The sequence below is a fragment of the Equus quagga genome, chromosome 3 (genome assembly GCF_021613505.1).
Source record: "Equus quagga isolate Etosha38 chromosome 3, UCLA_HA_Equagga_1.0, whole genome shotgun sequence".
NCBI classification, from domain to species: Eukaryota; Metazoa; Chordata; class Mammalia; order Perissodactyla; family Equidae; genus Equus; species Equus quagga.
Genome location: NC_060269.1, coordinates 123,616,395 through 123,635,427, shown reverse-complemented (window position 1 = coordinate 123,635,427; position 19,033 = coordinate 123,616,395). Strand labels below are relative to the sequence as shown.

Sequence of the window (19,033 nt, the reverse complement as noted above, 5' to 3'; positions counted from 1 at the left end):
GATACATAGAACTGCTTCAGGTAGAGTAGGAGAGAGAACTAACACAAAAAAAATGAAGACAGTCTTCAAGAAATATAGGACTCAACTAGGAAATGCAACATAAGGATTATAGGTATTACAAAGGGAGACAAGAGGGAGAAAGGAGCAGAGAGCTTGTTAAAGAAATAATAGCTGAGAACTTTCCAAACCTGAGGAAGGAACTGGACTTACAAGTAAATGAAACCAACAGAAATCCTAATTACAGCAACACAAAAAGACGTCTCCAAGGCATATAACAGTAAAACTGGCAAAGTCAATGACAAAGAAAAAATATCAAGGCAGCAAGGCAGAAGAAAATAATCTACAAAGGAACCCCTATCAGGCTTTCAGTGGCTTTCTCAGCAAACACATTACAGGCTAGGAGAGATTGGAATAATATATACAAAATACTAAAAGACAAAAATTTTCAGCCAAGAATACTCTATCTAGTGAAACTATCCTTCAGGTATGATGGAGAAATAAAACTTTCCCTGATAAACAAAAGCTGAGGGAGTTCATAACCACCAGACCTTCCTTACAAGAAATGATCAAGGATGCCCTCACACCTGAAACAAAAAGGCAAAGGTTTACAAAGCCTTGAGCAAGGAGATAAATAGACAAAATCAGAAAAGTGAAGCTCTTCATGAGAACAGGTAAGCAAACAGTTAAAAACATAAAAGCCAAAAGGAAGAAAAGCACCAAAAATAACTATAAACACTTCATTTTAATTACAAACTCACAATACAAAACAGGATCATTTGTGACAACTATAACTCAGAAGGGGAAAAGGGAAGGGATGGAACCTGCTTAGGATAACGGAGATAAGAGGCTATCAGAAAATGGACTAGTTCATCTACGAGATCTTTTATACAAACCTCATGGTAACCACTAAACAAAAAATCAGAGCAGAGACACAAATCATAAATTAAGAGAAAACCATCACAGAAAACCACCAACCTGAAATGGCAGTCAGAAATACAAGGGATGAGAAAGAAGGGAAATACAGAACAACCAGAAAACAAGTGATAAAATGGCAGTATTAAGCTCTCATCTATCACTAATCACTCTAAATGCAAAGGGATTTAATTCTCCAATCAAAAGACACAGAGTGGCTGGATGGATTAAAAAACAAGACCCAACAATATGCTGCCTCCAGGAAACACATTTCAGCTCTAAAGACAAACACAGGCTCAGAGCGAAGGGATGGAAGATGATACTCCAAGCAAACGGCAAGCAAGAGAAAGCAGGTGTTGCCATATTCATATCAGACAAAGCAGACTTCAAGACAAAAAAGGCAGTGAGAGCCAAAGAGGGACACTATATAATGATAAAAGGGACACTCCACCAAGAGGACATAACACTTATGAATATATATGCGCCTAACACAGGAGCACCAAGTATATAAAGCAACTATTAATGGACCTAAAGGGAGAAACTGACAGCAACACAATAATAGTAGGGGGCCTCAACACCCCACTTAATCATCCAGACAGAAAGTTAATAAGACATAGTAGACTTAAATGAAAACCCAGACCAGAGGGACTTAATAGATACAGATATAGAACATTCCAACCAAAACCAGCAAAATATACTTTCTTCTCAAGTGCACATGCAACATTCTCAAAGATATACCATACACTGGGGAACAAGGCAAGCCTCAATAAATTTAAGAAGATTGAAATCATATCAAGCATCTTCTCTGATCACAATGCTATGAAACTAGAAATTAATTACAAGAAAAAGCTAGGAAAGTTACAAATATGTGGATACTAAACAACATGTTATGAACAACCACTGGATCAACGAAGAAATCAGAGGAGAAATTTAAAAATACCTGGAGACAAATGAAAACAAAAATACATCATACCAACTCATGTGGGATACAGCAAAATGGTTCTAAGAGGGAAATTCATAGCAATATAGGCCCACTTGAACAAACAAGGAAAACGTCAAATAAGTAATCTTAAACTACACCTAACAGAACTAGAAGAAGAACAAACAAAGCCCAAAGTCAGCAGAAGGAGGGGAATAATAAAAATTAGAGCAGAAATAAATGAAATAGAGACCAAAAAAGCAGTAGAAAGTTCTAGATCAATGAAACTAAGAGATGGTTCTTTGAGAAGATAAACAAAACTGACTAACCCATACCCAGACTCACTGAGAAAAAGAGAGACAAGGCTCATATAAATAAAATTAGAAATGAAAGAGGAGAAATTACAACAGATACCACAGAAATATAAAGGATTACAAGATAATACTATGAAAAACTATATGCCAACAAATTGGACAATCTAGAAGAAATGGAGAAATTTTGGATTCTTAAAACCTCCCAAAACTGAATCAAGAAGAAATACACAATCTGAATAGAACAACCCCAAGTAAAGAGATTGAAACAGTAATCAAAAACCTCCCAAAAAAATAAAAGTCCAGGACCAGATGGCTTCTCTGGAGTATTCCACCAAACATGCAAAGAAGATTTAATACCTATCCTTCTCAAACTATTCCAAAAAACTGAAGAATACAGAATACTTCCTAACACATTTTACGAGGCCAACATCACTCTGATCCAAAAGCCAGACAAGGACAACACAAAGAAGGAAAATTACAGGCCAATATTACTGATGAACAGAGATGCAAAAGTCCTCAACAAAATATTGGCAAATCAAATACAGACATACATTAAACGGATCATACACTGACCAAGTAGGATTTATACCAGGGACACAGGGATGGTTCAACATCCACAAATCAATCAATGTGATACACCACACTGACAAAATGAGGAATAAAAAAAAAAATCACATGATCATCTCAATAGATGCAGAAAAAGCATTTGACAAAATCCAACATCCATTTATGATAAAAAACTATCAATAAAATGGGTATAGAAGGAAAGTACCTCAACATAATAGAGGCCATATATGACAAACCCAGAGCCAACATCACACTCAGTGGGGAAAAACTGAAAGTCATCCCTGTGAGAACAGGAAGAAGACATGGGTGCCCACTCTCACCACTCCATTCAACACAGTACTAGAGGTTTTGGCCAGAGCAATTAAGCAAGCAAAAGAAATAAAAAGTGTCCAAATTGGAAAGGAAGAAGTAAAACTCTCCCTGTTTGTGAATGACATGATCCTATGTATAGAAAACCCTAAAGAATCCATCAGAAAACAATTAGAAATAATCAACTACAGCAAAGTTGCAGGGTACAAAATCAACTCACAAAAATCAGTTGCATTTCTATACACTAACAAGGAACTAACAGAATGAGAACTCAAGAATACAATCCCATTTACAATTGTAACAAAAATAAAATATCTAGGAATAAATTTAACGAAGGAGGTAAAAGACCTATACAATAAAAACAATAAGACGTTACTAAAACAAATCAAAGATGACAAAGAAATGGAAAGATAGTTCTTGCACATGGATTGGAAGGTCCATATTTCCTAAAGCGATCTACAGATTCAATGCGATCCCAATCCCAATCCCAATGACGTTCTTCATGGAAATAGAATAAATAATCCTGAAATTTATATGGAACAACAAAAGACCCTGAATAGCTAAAGCAATCCTGAGAAAAAAGAACAAAGTTGGAGGCATCACAATCCCTGACTTCAGAATGTACTACAAGGCTATAGTAATAAAAACAGCATGGTACTGGTACAAAAACAGACACACAGATCAATGAACAGAATCAAAAGCCCAGAAATAAAACCACACATCTATGGACAGCTAATCTTTGACAAAGGAGCCAAGAACATACAATGGAGAAAGGAAAGTCTCTTCAATAAATGGTGTTGGGAAAAGTGGACAACCACATGCAAAAGAACGCAAGCAGATTATTATCTTATGGCATACACAAAAATTAACTCAAAATGGCTAAACGACTTAAGTAGAAAACCTGAAACCATAAAATTCCTAGAAGAAAACATAGGCAATACACTCTTTGACATTGGTCTTAGCAGCATCTTTTCGAATACCACATCTACTCGGGTAAGGGAAACAAAAGAAGAAATAAACAAATGGGACTTCATCAGACTAAAGAGCTCCTGCAAGGTGATGGAAACCAGGAACAAAACCAAAAGACAACCCACCAACTGGGAGAAAATAGTTTTCAAATGATATATCTGATAAGGGGTTAATTTCCAAAATATATAATGAACTCATACAACTCAACAACAAAAAAACAAACAATCCGATCAAAAAATGGGCAGAGGATATGAACAGACATTTTTCCAAAGAAGATATACAGATGGCCAACAGGCACATGAAAAGATGTTCAACATCACTAATCATCAGGGAAATGCTAATCAAAACTACACTTAGATATCACCTTTCACCTGTTAGAATGGTTATAATCACTAACACAAAAATAACAAATGTTGGAGAGGTGTGGAGAAAAGGGAACCCTCATACACTGTTGGGGGGAATGCAAGCTGGTGCAGCCACTATGGAAAATAGTATCGATATTTCTCAAAAACCTAAAAATAGAAATAGCATATGACCCAGCTATTCTACTACTGGGTATTTATCCAAAGAACTTGAAATCAACAATTCTAAGAGATTTATGCACCCCTATGTTCATTGCAGCATTATTCAAAATAGCCAAGATGTGGAAGCAACCCAAGTGCCCCATCGACCAATGAATGAATAAAAAAGATGTGGTGTGTACACACACACACAGGAATAGTAGTCAGCCATAAGAAAGGACAAATTTGTCCCATTTAGAACATGGATGGACCATGAGGGTATTACGTTAAGCCAAATAAGCCAGACAGAGAAAGACAAACACTGCATGATTTCACGCATATGTGGAAGATAAACAAACACATGGATAAAGACAACGGATTAGTGGTTATCAGAGGGGAAGGATGTTGGGGGTTGGGCAAAAGAGGTAAAGGCGCACATATTTATGGTGATGGATAAAAATTACTCTAATGGCAGTGAGCATGATGCACTCTATACAAAAACTGATAACTGAATAACGTATACCTGAAATTACACAATGTTATAAACCATTACGACTTCAATAAAATAACTGAAAAAAAACAAAGGGAAAAGATAGATGGGGGAAAAAAAAAAAGCACAGGCAGTATATATAAAATACAGAGAATCTACTTGCTTTTGCTATCACACTCATTCTAAATGAAAAGGTCCTTTTTATTGATGCTAGGCTTTAAATTTATCACTTTTCAAAAAAGGGAAGCCTGTTTTCATAATTCAATATGCTATGTTCCTTCTCTATGATGCATTTAACTATAATAATCTTGGTAGTTCTGTAACACAAAGGTAATTTCTCATTCCACTCATTCACTGTTACTTTTGTCGCTTCTTACTGCATTAGTCCTTAACTTTTCAGTTTTTTCTGAACATTTTCTTTTTTCCTCCTTCTAGTTTAGCATATATATTAATCATATTAAGTCACCTAAAAAGTCAAAGTAATAAGATCCTATTTATAACAGACATAATGGACTTCAGGAGGAATAACAGTTTTCAGAATAAAAGTGACTTCATAGGAATGATATTTCATTGATAAAATTTTAATTGGTTAAAGGGAAACAAAGGACCACTATCATCATTCAAAAAAACAGACTTCTCTTTTCAATTAATTAATTAATTAATTTCCATTTTCCTCAAAATCTTTTCAGAATGACTAGGGAAAGAATTATAAATCTTCATGTTTCAAGAAAATTTACTTAAATAAAAACTCATGAAAGTATTAATTTAAGTGAGAAAATCTACTTTTCAAATCAGTGTTTCATTTTAAGGTTTACTTTAATGTTAATCATTATAAGAGGATGGATAATACATAATAAAGGAACAAGAGTAAGGTGATCCACCAAGAATTAAACTGTAAAACAATACACAACGGATCAGAGAAGAGAAATACAAAGTCACCCTGGGGAAAGATGGTGATTCCGGGGAAAACAGGATGGGTCAATAAAGCAAATAAGTACTATTAAACCTGAAGTAGGAATCATTCATTCGACTGAAGGCCTACTAGGTACAGTGGTTGCTAGGCACAGATTTGGGAACAAAACTGAAATTGTTCCTGTCCTCATGCAGATTAGTATGTAGGTGACTAATTTTTAAAAGAGCAAATAAACATTTAGATACAAATTACCCTAACTGTTAAGAGACGAAAGAACAGAGCATTCTGAAAAAATCAAAGGAAGCATCAATTTCTAATTGGTTCTTTTGGAGAATTATTTAAACAATATCAAAGTAGAACCCATCATATGAAAGCTGAAGTATTCTAGACAGAGGAAAGAGGCAGCATAAAGCACCTGAAGAGGGAAAGAGCTTGAAAGATTTAAGGAACTTGAGCCATAAGGAATGACAGGCGACTGGTGTAAGATAATGCAGGAGAAGCAGCATGGGCCAGATCACGAATGCCTTATAGGATATGTTAAGAAATTTGATTTTATTCTAAGTGCTAACGAAAGTCATTGAAGGACTATAAATAGAGGACAAATATAATTCAAATTACATTTTAAAAAGATCAAATTGGCTGCTATATGGTGACTGGATTAGAAGGGAGCAAGAACGTTAACAAGAGATAAAAGTAGGATGGCATCAGAAATTGAGTTAGACCAAAAAAAAAGATAATTTAAAAATAGGCAAATATGAACTGGCAATTCAGAAGAGAACATCCAAGTGGTTAACAAAAATACTGGTAGTTAGAGAAATGCAAATTAAAACAATAGTAGGGCATTAGTTTTGATACTTCATACTGAAAAATTTCAAAAGAACTATAAAAGCTGTTGCTGTTGGGTATGTAGAGTAAAAGGTACTCACATACTCTGCTGGTAGAGATGTCAAGGGTTCCAATTTTTCAAGAAAGCAGTACGGAAATATCTACAATCTGTAATACATTTACTCTGACTCAGCAATCTCACTACTAGGAACTTAGCCAATAGAAATAAAATCTATAAAGAATATTTAATGCAACATTGTTTGTAGTGGCAAAAAAGGGGAAAGCAAGTATTTATGTATATAAACACGTGAAAATGATAAGACTGTAGAGGAAAAAAAGAACACAGATTAGGCTGTTTAAAACAAACAAAAAAAGACCGCATCAAAAATCACGCACACATGGGGCTGGTCCCGTGGCCGAGTGGTTAAGTTCACGTGCTCCGCTGCAGGTGGCCCAGTGTTTCGTTGGTTTGAATCCTGGGCGCAGATATGGCACTGCTCATCAAACCACGCTCAGGTGGTGTCCCACATGCCACAACTAGAAGGACCCACAATGAAGAACATACAACTATGTACCGGGGGACTTTGGGGAGAAAAAGGAAAAAAACAAAATCTTAAAAAAAAAAAAAATCATGCACATGATATTTACACACTTACGAACATTATATCCATGTTCATATGGATAAAGAACTCATGTAAAAGCCAAATGAAGAGGGAAACAGCTGGACAAGCACAAAGAAAAAGAAGCCTCCTAAAGGACCACATTGGCAGTATCACTTGCCTGAATCCAGAGAATGTGTAGTCTTGGTTCTTCTTTTAACCACCTCCTTATTCATCCTTCATATTACAATTTGATTTCCCTCATACAGTACATAATAGCAGAGAATGTGCTGATTTGTAAAATGTGCATCCAGTTTTTAATATACATGTCTAGTGAACTGGTTTACGCATCAATCTCTTTGAGAAACTGGTTAGCAAGAAACACTCCCTTAGATCTTTATCTTCTTTTACTATACTAACAAGATAGTCTTTTGAGCCTAAAAGACTGAGGACCAGATCCTGGAAAAACATGACTGTTTATCAACTTATGGGAGACCTAACTGGCAAGTTATCAGGGTTTTGCCAAAATACAACCCCTGTCTCTTCAGGCTACAGCAGATTTGTTAAGACAGTCTTTGGAAGTGTGAAAAAGTTAAAACGAGGGTTTGGAACAATGTAATATTATAGCTCAATCAGAAAGTAACATTTTCGCCCCTTAGAAATTAGAATTTAAATGTCCAATTTATCTTATATAGAATTTTACAGCAGAGGCTGGAAAGATATAGATAGCTATTTGTACTAGATAAACATTTATATCCCTGTACCACCTCTTAATACGTATCATAGGTACGTTTAACTGAATGTCTGGGGAAATATGCATTTTACATCAAGACTGTTTCTCTAAAAGGATCCCATAATATTCAAATCTACTGGTTTCTTAATTCTAAGAATTTGACAGTGAGAGGTTCCCTGTTACCTGAATCTACTGACATACTGAAGAGTTCAGATAGCAAACAGCATGAGTTTGGATAAAGAGAGGCTGATCTAAAAATGTATCCTTATCTATTCAGTTTGAGTTCAGATAATGAGTTTGGACAGGAAAAGTTCAGCTACTGTGGAATAACTGTATAGAGTCTTTATTTTATGTAACTGAGGGTAATTTCTAAAACATTCGATGAACACACTAAACATATGATGGGCAATAAAAAGTTAAGTATGTCAAGAATATGATTCTGTAGGAAAAAAATAATAGTATCTTCATGCCATTCTTACTGAGGTAAGTTATCATTTTCATTCTACAGTTGAATGGAAGCTTAGAGAAGTCAGGCAATCTACCCAAGTAAACACACAGCTAGTGAACAGCAGAGCCAGGATTCAGACCCATGTCTTTCTGATGCTCCTACCAATGTTATACTTCTTTCTATCCCGCCAAAAGATTAAGAAAACTGGATGCCATAGTTAGAAGACCAAGAACAAAGAACAAAGCAGTTAAAAACTCAACCATATTTTAAAAGGTTAACTCTAAGTTTAACTTTTTAGAATACAGTAGAAAGAAAACAGAGTGCTGATCTTTGGCAGGAGTCAATGAACTTTTGAAAGTAAGATCTCAAAAACTCTCAATTCCCATTCTTTCAAGGTGTTGGGAGTAGTGTGGGAGAAGGATAGCATTATGGGTGACCACATAAACTCTTGTAAAATGGAGTGAGCGAACGTAGGCAGAATCATTTTTGGAGAGTTGAAACACAGTAAGTATAGCAGGGGGTGGTACACACATGTATAATAAGTAGTATACATTAACTTCTTGACTGTGGGTTTCTAACCCTACCATGAAATTGTAGTAAGAATCTTCTAAATTTTAAAATTTACCTTATTCTTTACCGGGTCAATATTCTTTACAGGCGTGACAGAAATAATTCTCACAGGGTTCTCTTCATTTTCACTAACTCCAGTTTCTGCTGCCTCTGAACTCTGTTCTCTGCTGAAGAAAAGTCAACCAAAGCTTCATTTCACCACATAAGCAGCAAGTTTACTCTCACTATACCAGTAAGGAAAGAGAGGCTCTGGCTGGTTAGAAGCCTGGCCAAGTGAAGCAGCATTAGCATGAGTCAGATCTTCCGTGGTTATGGACCACTGCTCTGTTATACCATGTTACTGATTTCCATTTAACCTTATTAAAGTAAGACAGAAATGACTGCCTAAAACCACCTGACAGAAAGATGAGTTATCAAGAAATAGAATAACACAACTATTTTAAGCCTCTCTCTTGGGAGCGGGAAACTCTAAAACAAAAATACAACAAAAGATGAGAGTATAGTATAACTGTCTCCAGTCTGTTTCTTTTTTTTTGGTGAGGAAGATTTGCTCTGAGCTAACATCCACTGCCAATCTTCTTCCTCCTTTTTTTGCTTGAGAAAGATCAGCCCTGAGCTAATGTCTGTGCCAATCTCCCTCTATTTTGTATGTGGATCACCGCCAAGGTACGGCTTGACAAGTGGTGTAGGTTCATGTCCGAGATCCAAACTTATGAACCTAGTCTGCTGAAGCAGAGTGTGCCGGACTTATCCACTATGCCAAGGGACTGGCCTCTCCAGTCTATGTTTTTAGTGTTCCACAAGGGAGAGGGCTGTAAGAAGAGGCCACAGGGGAGGTGTTTGAGCCCCATCATCTCTGTAAACCACAGATGTTCCATGTTAATTTATTTTATATTTTGGGGTTCTACCACTAAAAATGTGTTTAGAACACCACCAGTTGAGTTTATTCTTAAAATTTCATGAGTAAGAATAAAATGTTTAAAAGCCTCAATATTTAGTGTTGATAAGAGGAGGGTCAGCTGGAAATTTTTATGTAGTAGCTCAGACAGTAACATGAAATATTTTTATAAGTGGAAAATGTTTTAACAATGTTATCTTTATTCAACTCATAATATACTAATTTGATTGAGTTAAAAACTAAAATGTATATAAATTCTAGAGTTATATTTTCATAGTTTTCCTAAGTGTTAAATTTTCACATATACATATATATATATATATATACACACACATTTCCATGTAAATTAGTTATATTATAAATTCTTACATTTTTTCCTTTTAACTTTTCCATACACTTAGAATGCTATATGGTTTCAAAATGTATAGTACACTCTCAATTTCCAACACCTACTATACTAAAATTCAGCACTATCATTTTGTACCAAACATTTCCTTAAGTTCATTATTGTGATACAGTGTTCAGGAAAAAATTCAAAGATGAACCAAGTAGTGAGTAATAGTAACAAAAATAATTGGAAAAAAGAATTGCCTTGATCGACTTCCAGTTGAAGGGTTCAGCTCTGAATTGACATTAATATTGCTTCCAGTCTCAGTTCCAGTGCTTCTAACATATGGTTTCCTTCCCGTTGCCGATAAAGGCTTGTTTACTGCACCAAGTACTCCAGCAGGTTTTGGCTAAAAATTACACATATACATGTTACTTTATACCTTACTGAAAAGAATAAATATAAATTTAGACTCATGTAAGAGATATTGTTTAGCCTAAGCCAAGGAATTGTTATTACTTTGGAAAGTTAAATCCTAACTTTATTAGAAATGATAATTCTATAAAATTACGGGTTTTTAAAAAGATTTTATTTTTCCTTTTTTTCTCCCAAAGCCCCCCCATACATAGTAGTGTATTTTTAGTTGTGGTTCCTTCTACTTGTGGCATGTGGGATGCTGCCTCAGTACGGCTTAATGAGCGGTGCCAAGTCTGCGCCCAGGATCCAAACCAGACGAAACCTGGGCTCCTGAAGCAGAGCACGCAAACTTAACCACTTGGCCACGGGGCGGGCCCCTATAAAATTATGTTTGTCTGAAGACAATTACAAGTCATAAGCATCACTTCTGCTTAATAATAACTAGGCAGTATTTAATTATTCCTCATTGCTCAATCAAAATAAAAAGTGCCCCCAAAACACTGAAATTCTTAATACATATGACATACTAAAATGTCTTACAAATAAACTACTGAATGTTTATAAATAATAGTTTAGACAATGTTTATCAAAAATTAAATTTCCTTTTGCTTTTTTTAGGTATATTACTTTTTATAGAATATAAACTAACTCAACATTTCAAAACTATTTCTTTTCTTTATCTTACATACCTATTTATTGCACCATTTTTCAGGAAAATCTGCTCTGTGGATTCTAAATAACTTGAAGACAATCAGTACTGATGGGAATACATGGTCATAATTCAAAAGAGTGGTTCACGGAAAAAACAAAAGCATGACAGAACAAACTGTTTTAGCTGCTATAATCTACAATATGATGCCTAAGAATCAGGAACTATAAAATCTAGGGGACATTTAAAGATTATTTCTAGGAATGGCAAAAGTAATATAAACATGAGATAAAGATGCCCGAATTATCTAGTCCATAATACCTTTCCTGTTAACAGAAGTACTCTTGTCTCTTCTGAAATATAACTCTTGTCATTACAGAAGTCCTATCAAAAAAAAAAAAAAAATTAAAGTGAACATGCATATTTTTATTGTCCAAATAAGATTTTTCAGGCATCGTGCTTCACAATATAAATTACATTTGTCCTTACATATCAATTCATCAAATAATCAAAGCATATTTAATGACTCATACCATAAGTCTAGCTCTAAAATTAAATCAATAGCATATAAGACTTAGGCAAACGTCAGAGATAAATTACTTCAATCACATTTTTAAATAAAACAACACTCCTATTTTTTAAAGTGGTTTAGGGCAAACAGTCTCCAGTTTATTCTTTGAACTATTTTCTCCTCCACTGTATTATAAAATCTACTTCTTTTGGGCTTCCAAAGCATCCAAAATGGTACTATGCATATATTAGGCAGTTAATACTCACTAAAAGAACTCCACACTGAATCTCAAGAAAATTACCCTGACTGAAAAAAAAATCTGGCATTTTAATTAAAAATATTTTGCTTCTTAGAACCACAGGTAGACTGTCCAAATCATAAAGGTACATACACCGTCAAAATATGATTAATTATAGCATTCTTTGGCAAGCAGTGATATTAACCAGTTGATAAATGAATTAAACTGAATGTGGACACTGATGGTACTTTCTTGAAAGTTACATCTACATAAAACTTGAGTTCAAATTTGATCTTTTGATGAGTCTCCTTGTTAAACATCCTAGGAACAGCACACAAATAAACTACAATGGTGTCACAGAAGCAAAATTATTTACTACAATCAAAACGTTAATTAATTTTAAAGTAATCTCAAGTAAAATTTTTATTTTTTCTTTTATTAAGTTTATCTTCACACTAGTGTCATCAGAAAGAACAGAGGGCTTAAATGAGCCTATAAAGAAATCACACTTTTGACAAGTGTTCTAGACAGAGCTGTATTATTATTATTTTTTTGCACAAAGACTTTTAGGCAGCTGAAGTAAATGTTACAAAGCCTGGGCTTAATCTTAATATGACTACTGTTTGAATTCATACCAGAGTAAAAGCAACATATTAGAAAAGGAAGTGAGGAAAGTTGTTCATTGAAAACAGAAAAAAATTAAGTTATTAAGAAGGCTAAAAACACTAAGTTTCAGATAGCAAACCAAAAAACAATTAAAATTAGGTACAGTGACAAAGAGCAATTTAATTCTTTATGATGGGATCGCTCTTGTATGAAGATTCATCTGGGTATCTTTCTAGTCATGATAGTCCTGGGTCAACAACAAAGTAAATTTAAATTCAAGAGCTCACTTAGGACTGTTTATAAAGAACAGTAAATTCAATTAGAGGGCAAATAGCTTGTGATCCTCCTATTAAAACTAGGCACAGTAAATGCTGAACATTAAGTCATTAGAGAAAAATCTGGTTAAAATTTTTGTCAAAAATAATGTACAACTCAAATTTCACAATGTTGTAATCTATCCATAACCTCAATAAAAAAAAAAAAGGAAAAAAATTTTTTTGTCAAAGTATGGCATTCAAAGTAGGAAAGTCCATTTCCTGGAATATTCTTCCATAAAGAGGGGGGTATTCTCTGAAGCATATCTTCATGTTTCAAATGTATAAAATAAATTTTTAAATGCTGTATTTTTTCCAATTAAAAATATTTAGGATTTTATTTTGTAAACAAAGCACAGGAAAGTCAAACAAACTTCAAAACACCACCTTAAAGCAGGAAATAAACAAAAGACATTAAAAAAAGTTTTAAAATCCAAGTTAGCTGGAAAAACAGAGCTTTAGTTAGCTGGAAAATCTACTTACATGGAAAACTTAATTTGCTGATAGAATAAATGTACTGTATTAATTGTTAATATCATTTATTGTATGCTTATTATGTGACAAACTCTCATAAACCTAGACATTATATAGTAATTGTTCATAGATATTGCTATCACCTGCATTTTAGAGATGATGCAATTGAGGCTTAGAAGAGTAAACTTGTCTAAAGTCCCTCAAATAAGAAGTTGGTTGATTAGAATCCAGTTCTACTAATTGCCAAGACCAATTCCACTAATTCTACCATTTTATTTCATATAGATGTATATATACACTGTACCAAATATTTTATCTCTTACCTGCAAAAATGCTAACAGTGTTTTATTAAAATAATTTTAAAAACCTGAAAATTCCTCTTACATACTAGAAATATCCAGAAGGAATAGCTGACAGAAGACCACCACCACCAAGCTTGATTTGTATTCTCCTACTTTGTAAGGTGAGAATGATACTGTTCAAGACCTTGGAAGACAATTTCCCATTCTGTGATAAACTCACAAGGATATTTTTTACTCTGTAGTCAAGATAATCCAAAATTTGCCATCGAGGTTGATGGTAACTGAAATTTAAATTAGTTTAGTGTGGTGGAAAAAGAAGCGGAAGAAAATTACCTTTTCAGGTTGTGTAAAAAATTTCATTGGAAGGACTGGATCCTTTGGTGAATCTGCATTGCACAAAGCACTTTTACTGTTTATAACACACAGAGCCACATCACACACTGTATAAAGTTTCTAGGGAGGAAAAAAGAAAGATCACATATAGCTTTCAGTAGTGCAAAATAACCACAAGTACCAATTCTACCCAATGTATAAAATGAAATCAAAAGAAGGACATGTGGTTATTATTTATTCCTTGAACATTTCACATTTGTGTTTGACATTTCTTCTTATGTAGCCTCCTGGTAAACAAAAAAACTCATTTTACATGAGTGCCAATTATGCATTAAAAACAACCAACCAATCAAACTAAACCAAAGGAAACATACAATAAGAATATCTACTTGTCTTTAAGTCTTACTAAAAGTTCATGAAACAGCATAGTTATACATTTTATTAGTTCTTATCCCCCTGCCCTGTAGGAGTGTTTTTCTTTTCTTTTTTTTTTTTGGTGAGGAAGATTGTTGCTGAGCTACCATCTGTGCCAATCTTCCTCTATTTTTTATGTGGGATGCTGCCAAAGAATGGCTTGATGAGCAGTGTGTAGGTTTGCACCTGGGATCTGAACCTGCAAACCCCAGGGATGCTGAAGTGGAGTGCGCGAACTTAACCACTATACCATTGGGTCAGCCCCTTTGAGGGTTTTAATGTCTTTTTCAGAGGAATAAACATTCAGTAAAATAACAGAATTCAATTGTAATGAAACGCAGATGAATGAATGAAATAAAAATTGACTATAAATATATTTATTTTCAGAAATATTCTGTAATCTTATTTATTATGTAATAGTCAGGAAAAACAAGTGGAACAAGGGTCATAATATTTTTCCTGTAACATCTCAATACCCACTGGCCTAACACATATCTTACTTCATTTGTCTTGGATTCATCTGGAGACTGGGCATCTTTTGTTAACTTGATGTTTTCTGCCATCTTCTTCATAAAGGCATGGCTATTGTTTTCATTCTTTGTCATTAAAACTTCAAGCATGAACCATAGGCACCTAAATGGTAAACATATTCACCTTTTAAAGAGACTAAATGTAGGTGCTTTTGCTTAATGGATTAAATAGCTTATTGAAAAGTTCTGTTTCCTGAATATAATAAAATAGAGAAAACCCTAATGATTAATAGAAATATCCTGTTAATACTATTCAAGTAGAAAATTAAATCAAAATATTAAAAATGAAAATGTAGCTTAATATGAGAAAGTCTGACAGTATCATGAGGCACATAAACACTCATTCTATAGGTATTCAATAAACATTTAGAGGATCTGACATGAATTAATGCCTGGCAATGATGAGCAAACCAGCACACAGCAGAGTCTTGCCATTTTGACTATTTGCAAGCTATGTAGAAGGTCTAGGATTTGTATGTAATTCTGCTGTGACATAACTCTGAACTGCATGTGCTATAAGGCTGATGAGCATAGTAACCAGTTATTCAGTTAAGCAGTCACACCTCAAACCATTTTTGCTGTTTTCCACTTGTTACTGTAGACTCATTGAATACATAAAGTGTCTGAAGGGGACACCTGAACTTCTTTTTTAAAGATTTTATTTTTTTCCTTTATCTCCCGAAGCCCCCTGGTACATAGTTGTGTACTTTCTAGTTGTGGCATGGGGGATGCCGCCTCAGCATGGCTTGATTAGCGGTGCCATGTCTGTGCCCAGGATGTGAACTGGCGAAACCTTGGGCCGTCGAAGCAGAGTGCGTGAACTTAACCACTCGGTCACCAGGCTGGCCCCCTGAATTTCTAAGTGAATCCCAAATCAGAATGAACATTAGAATCACTTGGGGAACTTAAACTGACAAACCTAGGGTAAGGAATGTTTGGTTTTTTTTAAGATTGGCACCTGAGCTAACATCTGTTGCCAATCTTTTTTTTTTTTCTTATTCTCCCCAAAGACCCCCCAGTACATAGCTCTATATTCTAGTTGTAGGTCGTTCTGGTTGCACTATGTGGGACGCTGCCTCAGCATGGCCTGATGAGTGGTGCCATGTCCACACCAAGGATCCAAACTGGCAAAAGCCTGGGCTGCTGAAGCGGAGCACACGAACTTTATCACTCAGCCATGGGGCTGGCTCCGGTTTTTTTTTTTTTTTGCCAAGAAAGTTTCCCCCTAAGCTAACATCTGTTGCCAGTCTTCCTCTATTTTGTATGTGGGTTGCTGCCACAGCATGGCTGACGAGTGGTGTAGGCCTGTGCCTGGGATCTGAACCCGCAAACCCAGGCCACAGAAGTGGACCATGCTAAACTTAACCACTACACCATGGGGCCAGCCCCATAAGCCTGTTTTTAATAAGTTCCCAGGATGATTCTGAGGCAGCCATGGGACTTACTGCTTTACTGCATCAACAGGGGAGAGATCATTTGATGATAATCTATGTGTACTTTGCCTATATTCTACATAAATGTTTTAAGACATTACTCTAAGGGGAAATCTGGCATTAGGTTAATGGAGTTCATTTTTAGTAGAGCTATTTTACAGGAAATATTAAATTGAGTCCTTCAGGATGAAATGAAAGGACCCTAGACAGTAACGTAAGTACAGAACACTGGTAAAGGTAACTACATAGGTAAATATAAAAGCCAGAATTATTGTATTTTTGATTTGTAACTCCTTTTTTTATATATGATTTTAAAGGCAAATGCATAAAATAATTATATCTATTTAAATGCAAACGATGTAGAAAGATGTAATTTGTAATAATAATATAAAGGGAGAGGGATAGAGATGTTTTGGAGTAGAGTGTATACTACTGAACCACATTGCTATTATTCAAACTAGGCTGTTATAAGTTTAAGATGTTAACTGTAATCACTCAGAAAATAACTAAAAAATATACAGAAAAGAAATGAATCAAAACGTTCACTACAAAAAAAACAACTAAATACAAAAAAGGGAGGCAGTAATGAAATAAGTAACAAGAAACATATTAAGATACAGAGAAAACAAATAGCTATATGGCAGAAGTAACTCCTTCCTTATAAGTAACTATTTTAAACAAAAATAGATTAAATTCCTTAATTAAAAGGCAGAAATAAGCAGAATGGATTAAGACAGAAAAAATAATTCCACCTAGATCCCGTCTACAAGAGACTCACTCACTTTAGATTAAAAAAACCACAAAGCATTTGAAAGTAAAAGGCTGGAAAAAAATGTATTTCATGCAAATAGTAACCAAAACAGAGCTGGTGGTGATTTTATGATCAGACAAAAAATGGATTTAAAGTAAAAAAAGATTACAAGAGACTCAGAAGGGCTATATTGATAAAAGATTCAATCCAGCAAGAAGATGACTATCATAAACACATGCAAACCTAACAATAGAGCCCCCAAATCTATGAAGCAAAAATTGAGAGAAGTGAAGAGAAAAACAGATAGTTCTAAAATAATAGAGATTTCAACACCCTATTTTCAATAATGGATAGAAAAACCAGACAGAAAATCAATAAGAAAATAGAGAACTTGGCCCAGTTCAAGACGGTGATGTAGGAAGATCCTGAACTCATCTCCTCCCACAGACATGCTCAGTCTTCAGCTACATCTGGAACAATTTCCTCTTAAAAAACCTAAAGCCTGGCTGAGTGATGACTACACATCAGGCAAACAAGAAGAAAACCACATCAAAGTGGGTAGGAGAGTCTGGGACACAATCTTGCCATAAACCCCACCCCTGGCGTTGGCAACCCACAACCAGGTGGGAACTCAAAACTCAGAGCTTCTCCCTGAGGAGTGAAGGGTTCAAACCCCACGTTGCGCACCCCAACTTTCAAGGTATGCACTTGAGATAAAGCCTCCAAAACATCTAATTTTGAGAACCAATGGGGCTAGTGTCAAGAGACCCACAAGATGGTAGCAATCTAAGAAACACCTCTTAAAGGGCTCACATGCTTGGGCCCACCTACCCCGGGGCCCAGTTAAGAGGCAGGTGATGGCACCCAGACTTAAAGTGAAGGAGGATCACTTTATATTATATTAAAATCTTGGCCTGAGGACCAGGCATCTAATTTAACACACACATCTAGGAGCCTGCTGGAAAACTCTCTGGAGACAGAGACTGGCAGGAACCATCTTCACAGTCTCCCTTTGCCAGGCTCCAGAGCACCAGTATCTCCTGGAAGCAAGCCTTGAAAGGCGTCTGGTGCCCTGATTTTTGTGGCTGCCTCCCAGGGGATGCCTCTTGATTGCCTGGCTCTAGAGGCCAGAGGAGCTTGTGGTCACATGAGTGATTGTGATAATCACAGTCACCCAGAAAAGAGCTCACACCTGTGTCTGGAGCACTGATTTTTGTGACTGCTGTCAGGGGAAACTTCTACATTGCCTGGCTCTGGCGGCCAGTGGGGCTTACATCTGTGGGTCCAACAGCACTGTAACCAACAGAGGAAGAGTTCTTAAACAGCTATCACTCTCAGGGCACAATGAGGCAACAGACCTAGGAGCAAGATCTTTCTGTGAAGGAGCCTAATAGCTAAACATAATGACTGTGGCCTGAGAGGCAGGCTTCTAATTAAATGCATATCTAGGGGCTGACTGTAATCCTTTTCACAGACCTCGGAGGGGAGGCGCTATCTTTGTATTCATCCTCTGCCATGCTCCAGAGCGCTGGTGTCTTCTGGAGGGGAGCTTTACAAGCATTTGGTGCCCAGTTTTTGCAGCTGATGCCCAGGGGACACCCTTTGATCATCTGATTCTGGTGGCCAGAGGGGCTTGCGTTCCTTGGTCCCATGGGATTGTGGCAATTGCAGGGACAGTTCTTCGCAGCATACCACCCTCAAGACACTGCACACAGACAGCAAACGGAGGCACACCGCCCAGTCTTTCTGTGAAGGAGGTTACTCTGC

The 19,033-nt window shown here is 35.8% G+C and overlaps 1 protein-coding gene across 4 annotated transcripts in view; it reads right to left on the bottom strand.

The window, feature by feature from the left end:
* LOC124237007 (sister chromatid cohesion protein PDS5 homolog A-like) overlaps positions 1-19,033 on the bottom strand; it is a 161,946-nt gene that overhangs the window by 9,341 nt on the left and 133,572 nt on the right. For 3 of the 4 annotated variants that reach the window (XM_046656089.1, XM_046656093.1, XM_046656091.1), the window contains exons 27-31: positions 15,053-15,185; positions 14,139-14,258; positions 11,682-11,744; positions 10,558-10,703; positions 9,124-9,235 (exon numbers count right to left, since the gene is read on the bottom strand). In XM_046656089.1, coding sequence (XP_046512045.1) covers positions 9,124-9,235; positions 10,558-10,703; positions 11,682-11,744; positions 14,139-14,258; positions 15,053-15,185 — 574 coding nt within the window. The remainder of the gene's footprint in view (positions 1-9,123; positions 9,236-10,557; positions 10,704-11,681; positions 11,745-14,138; positions 14,259-15,052; positions 15,186-19,033) is intronic. The other variant, XM_046656092.1, reaches the window with a different exon arrangement.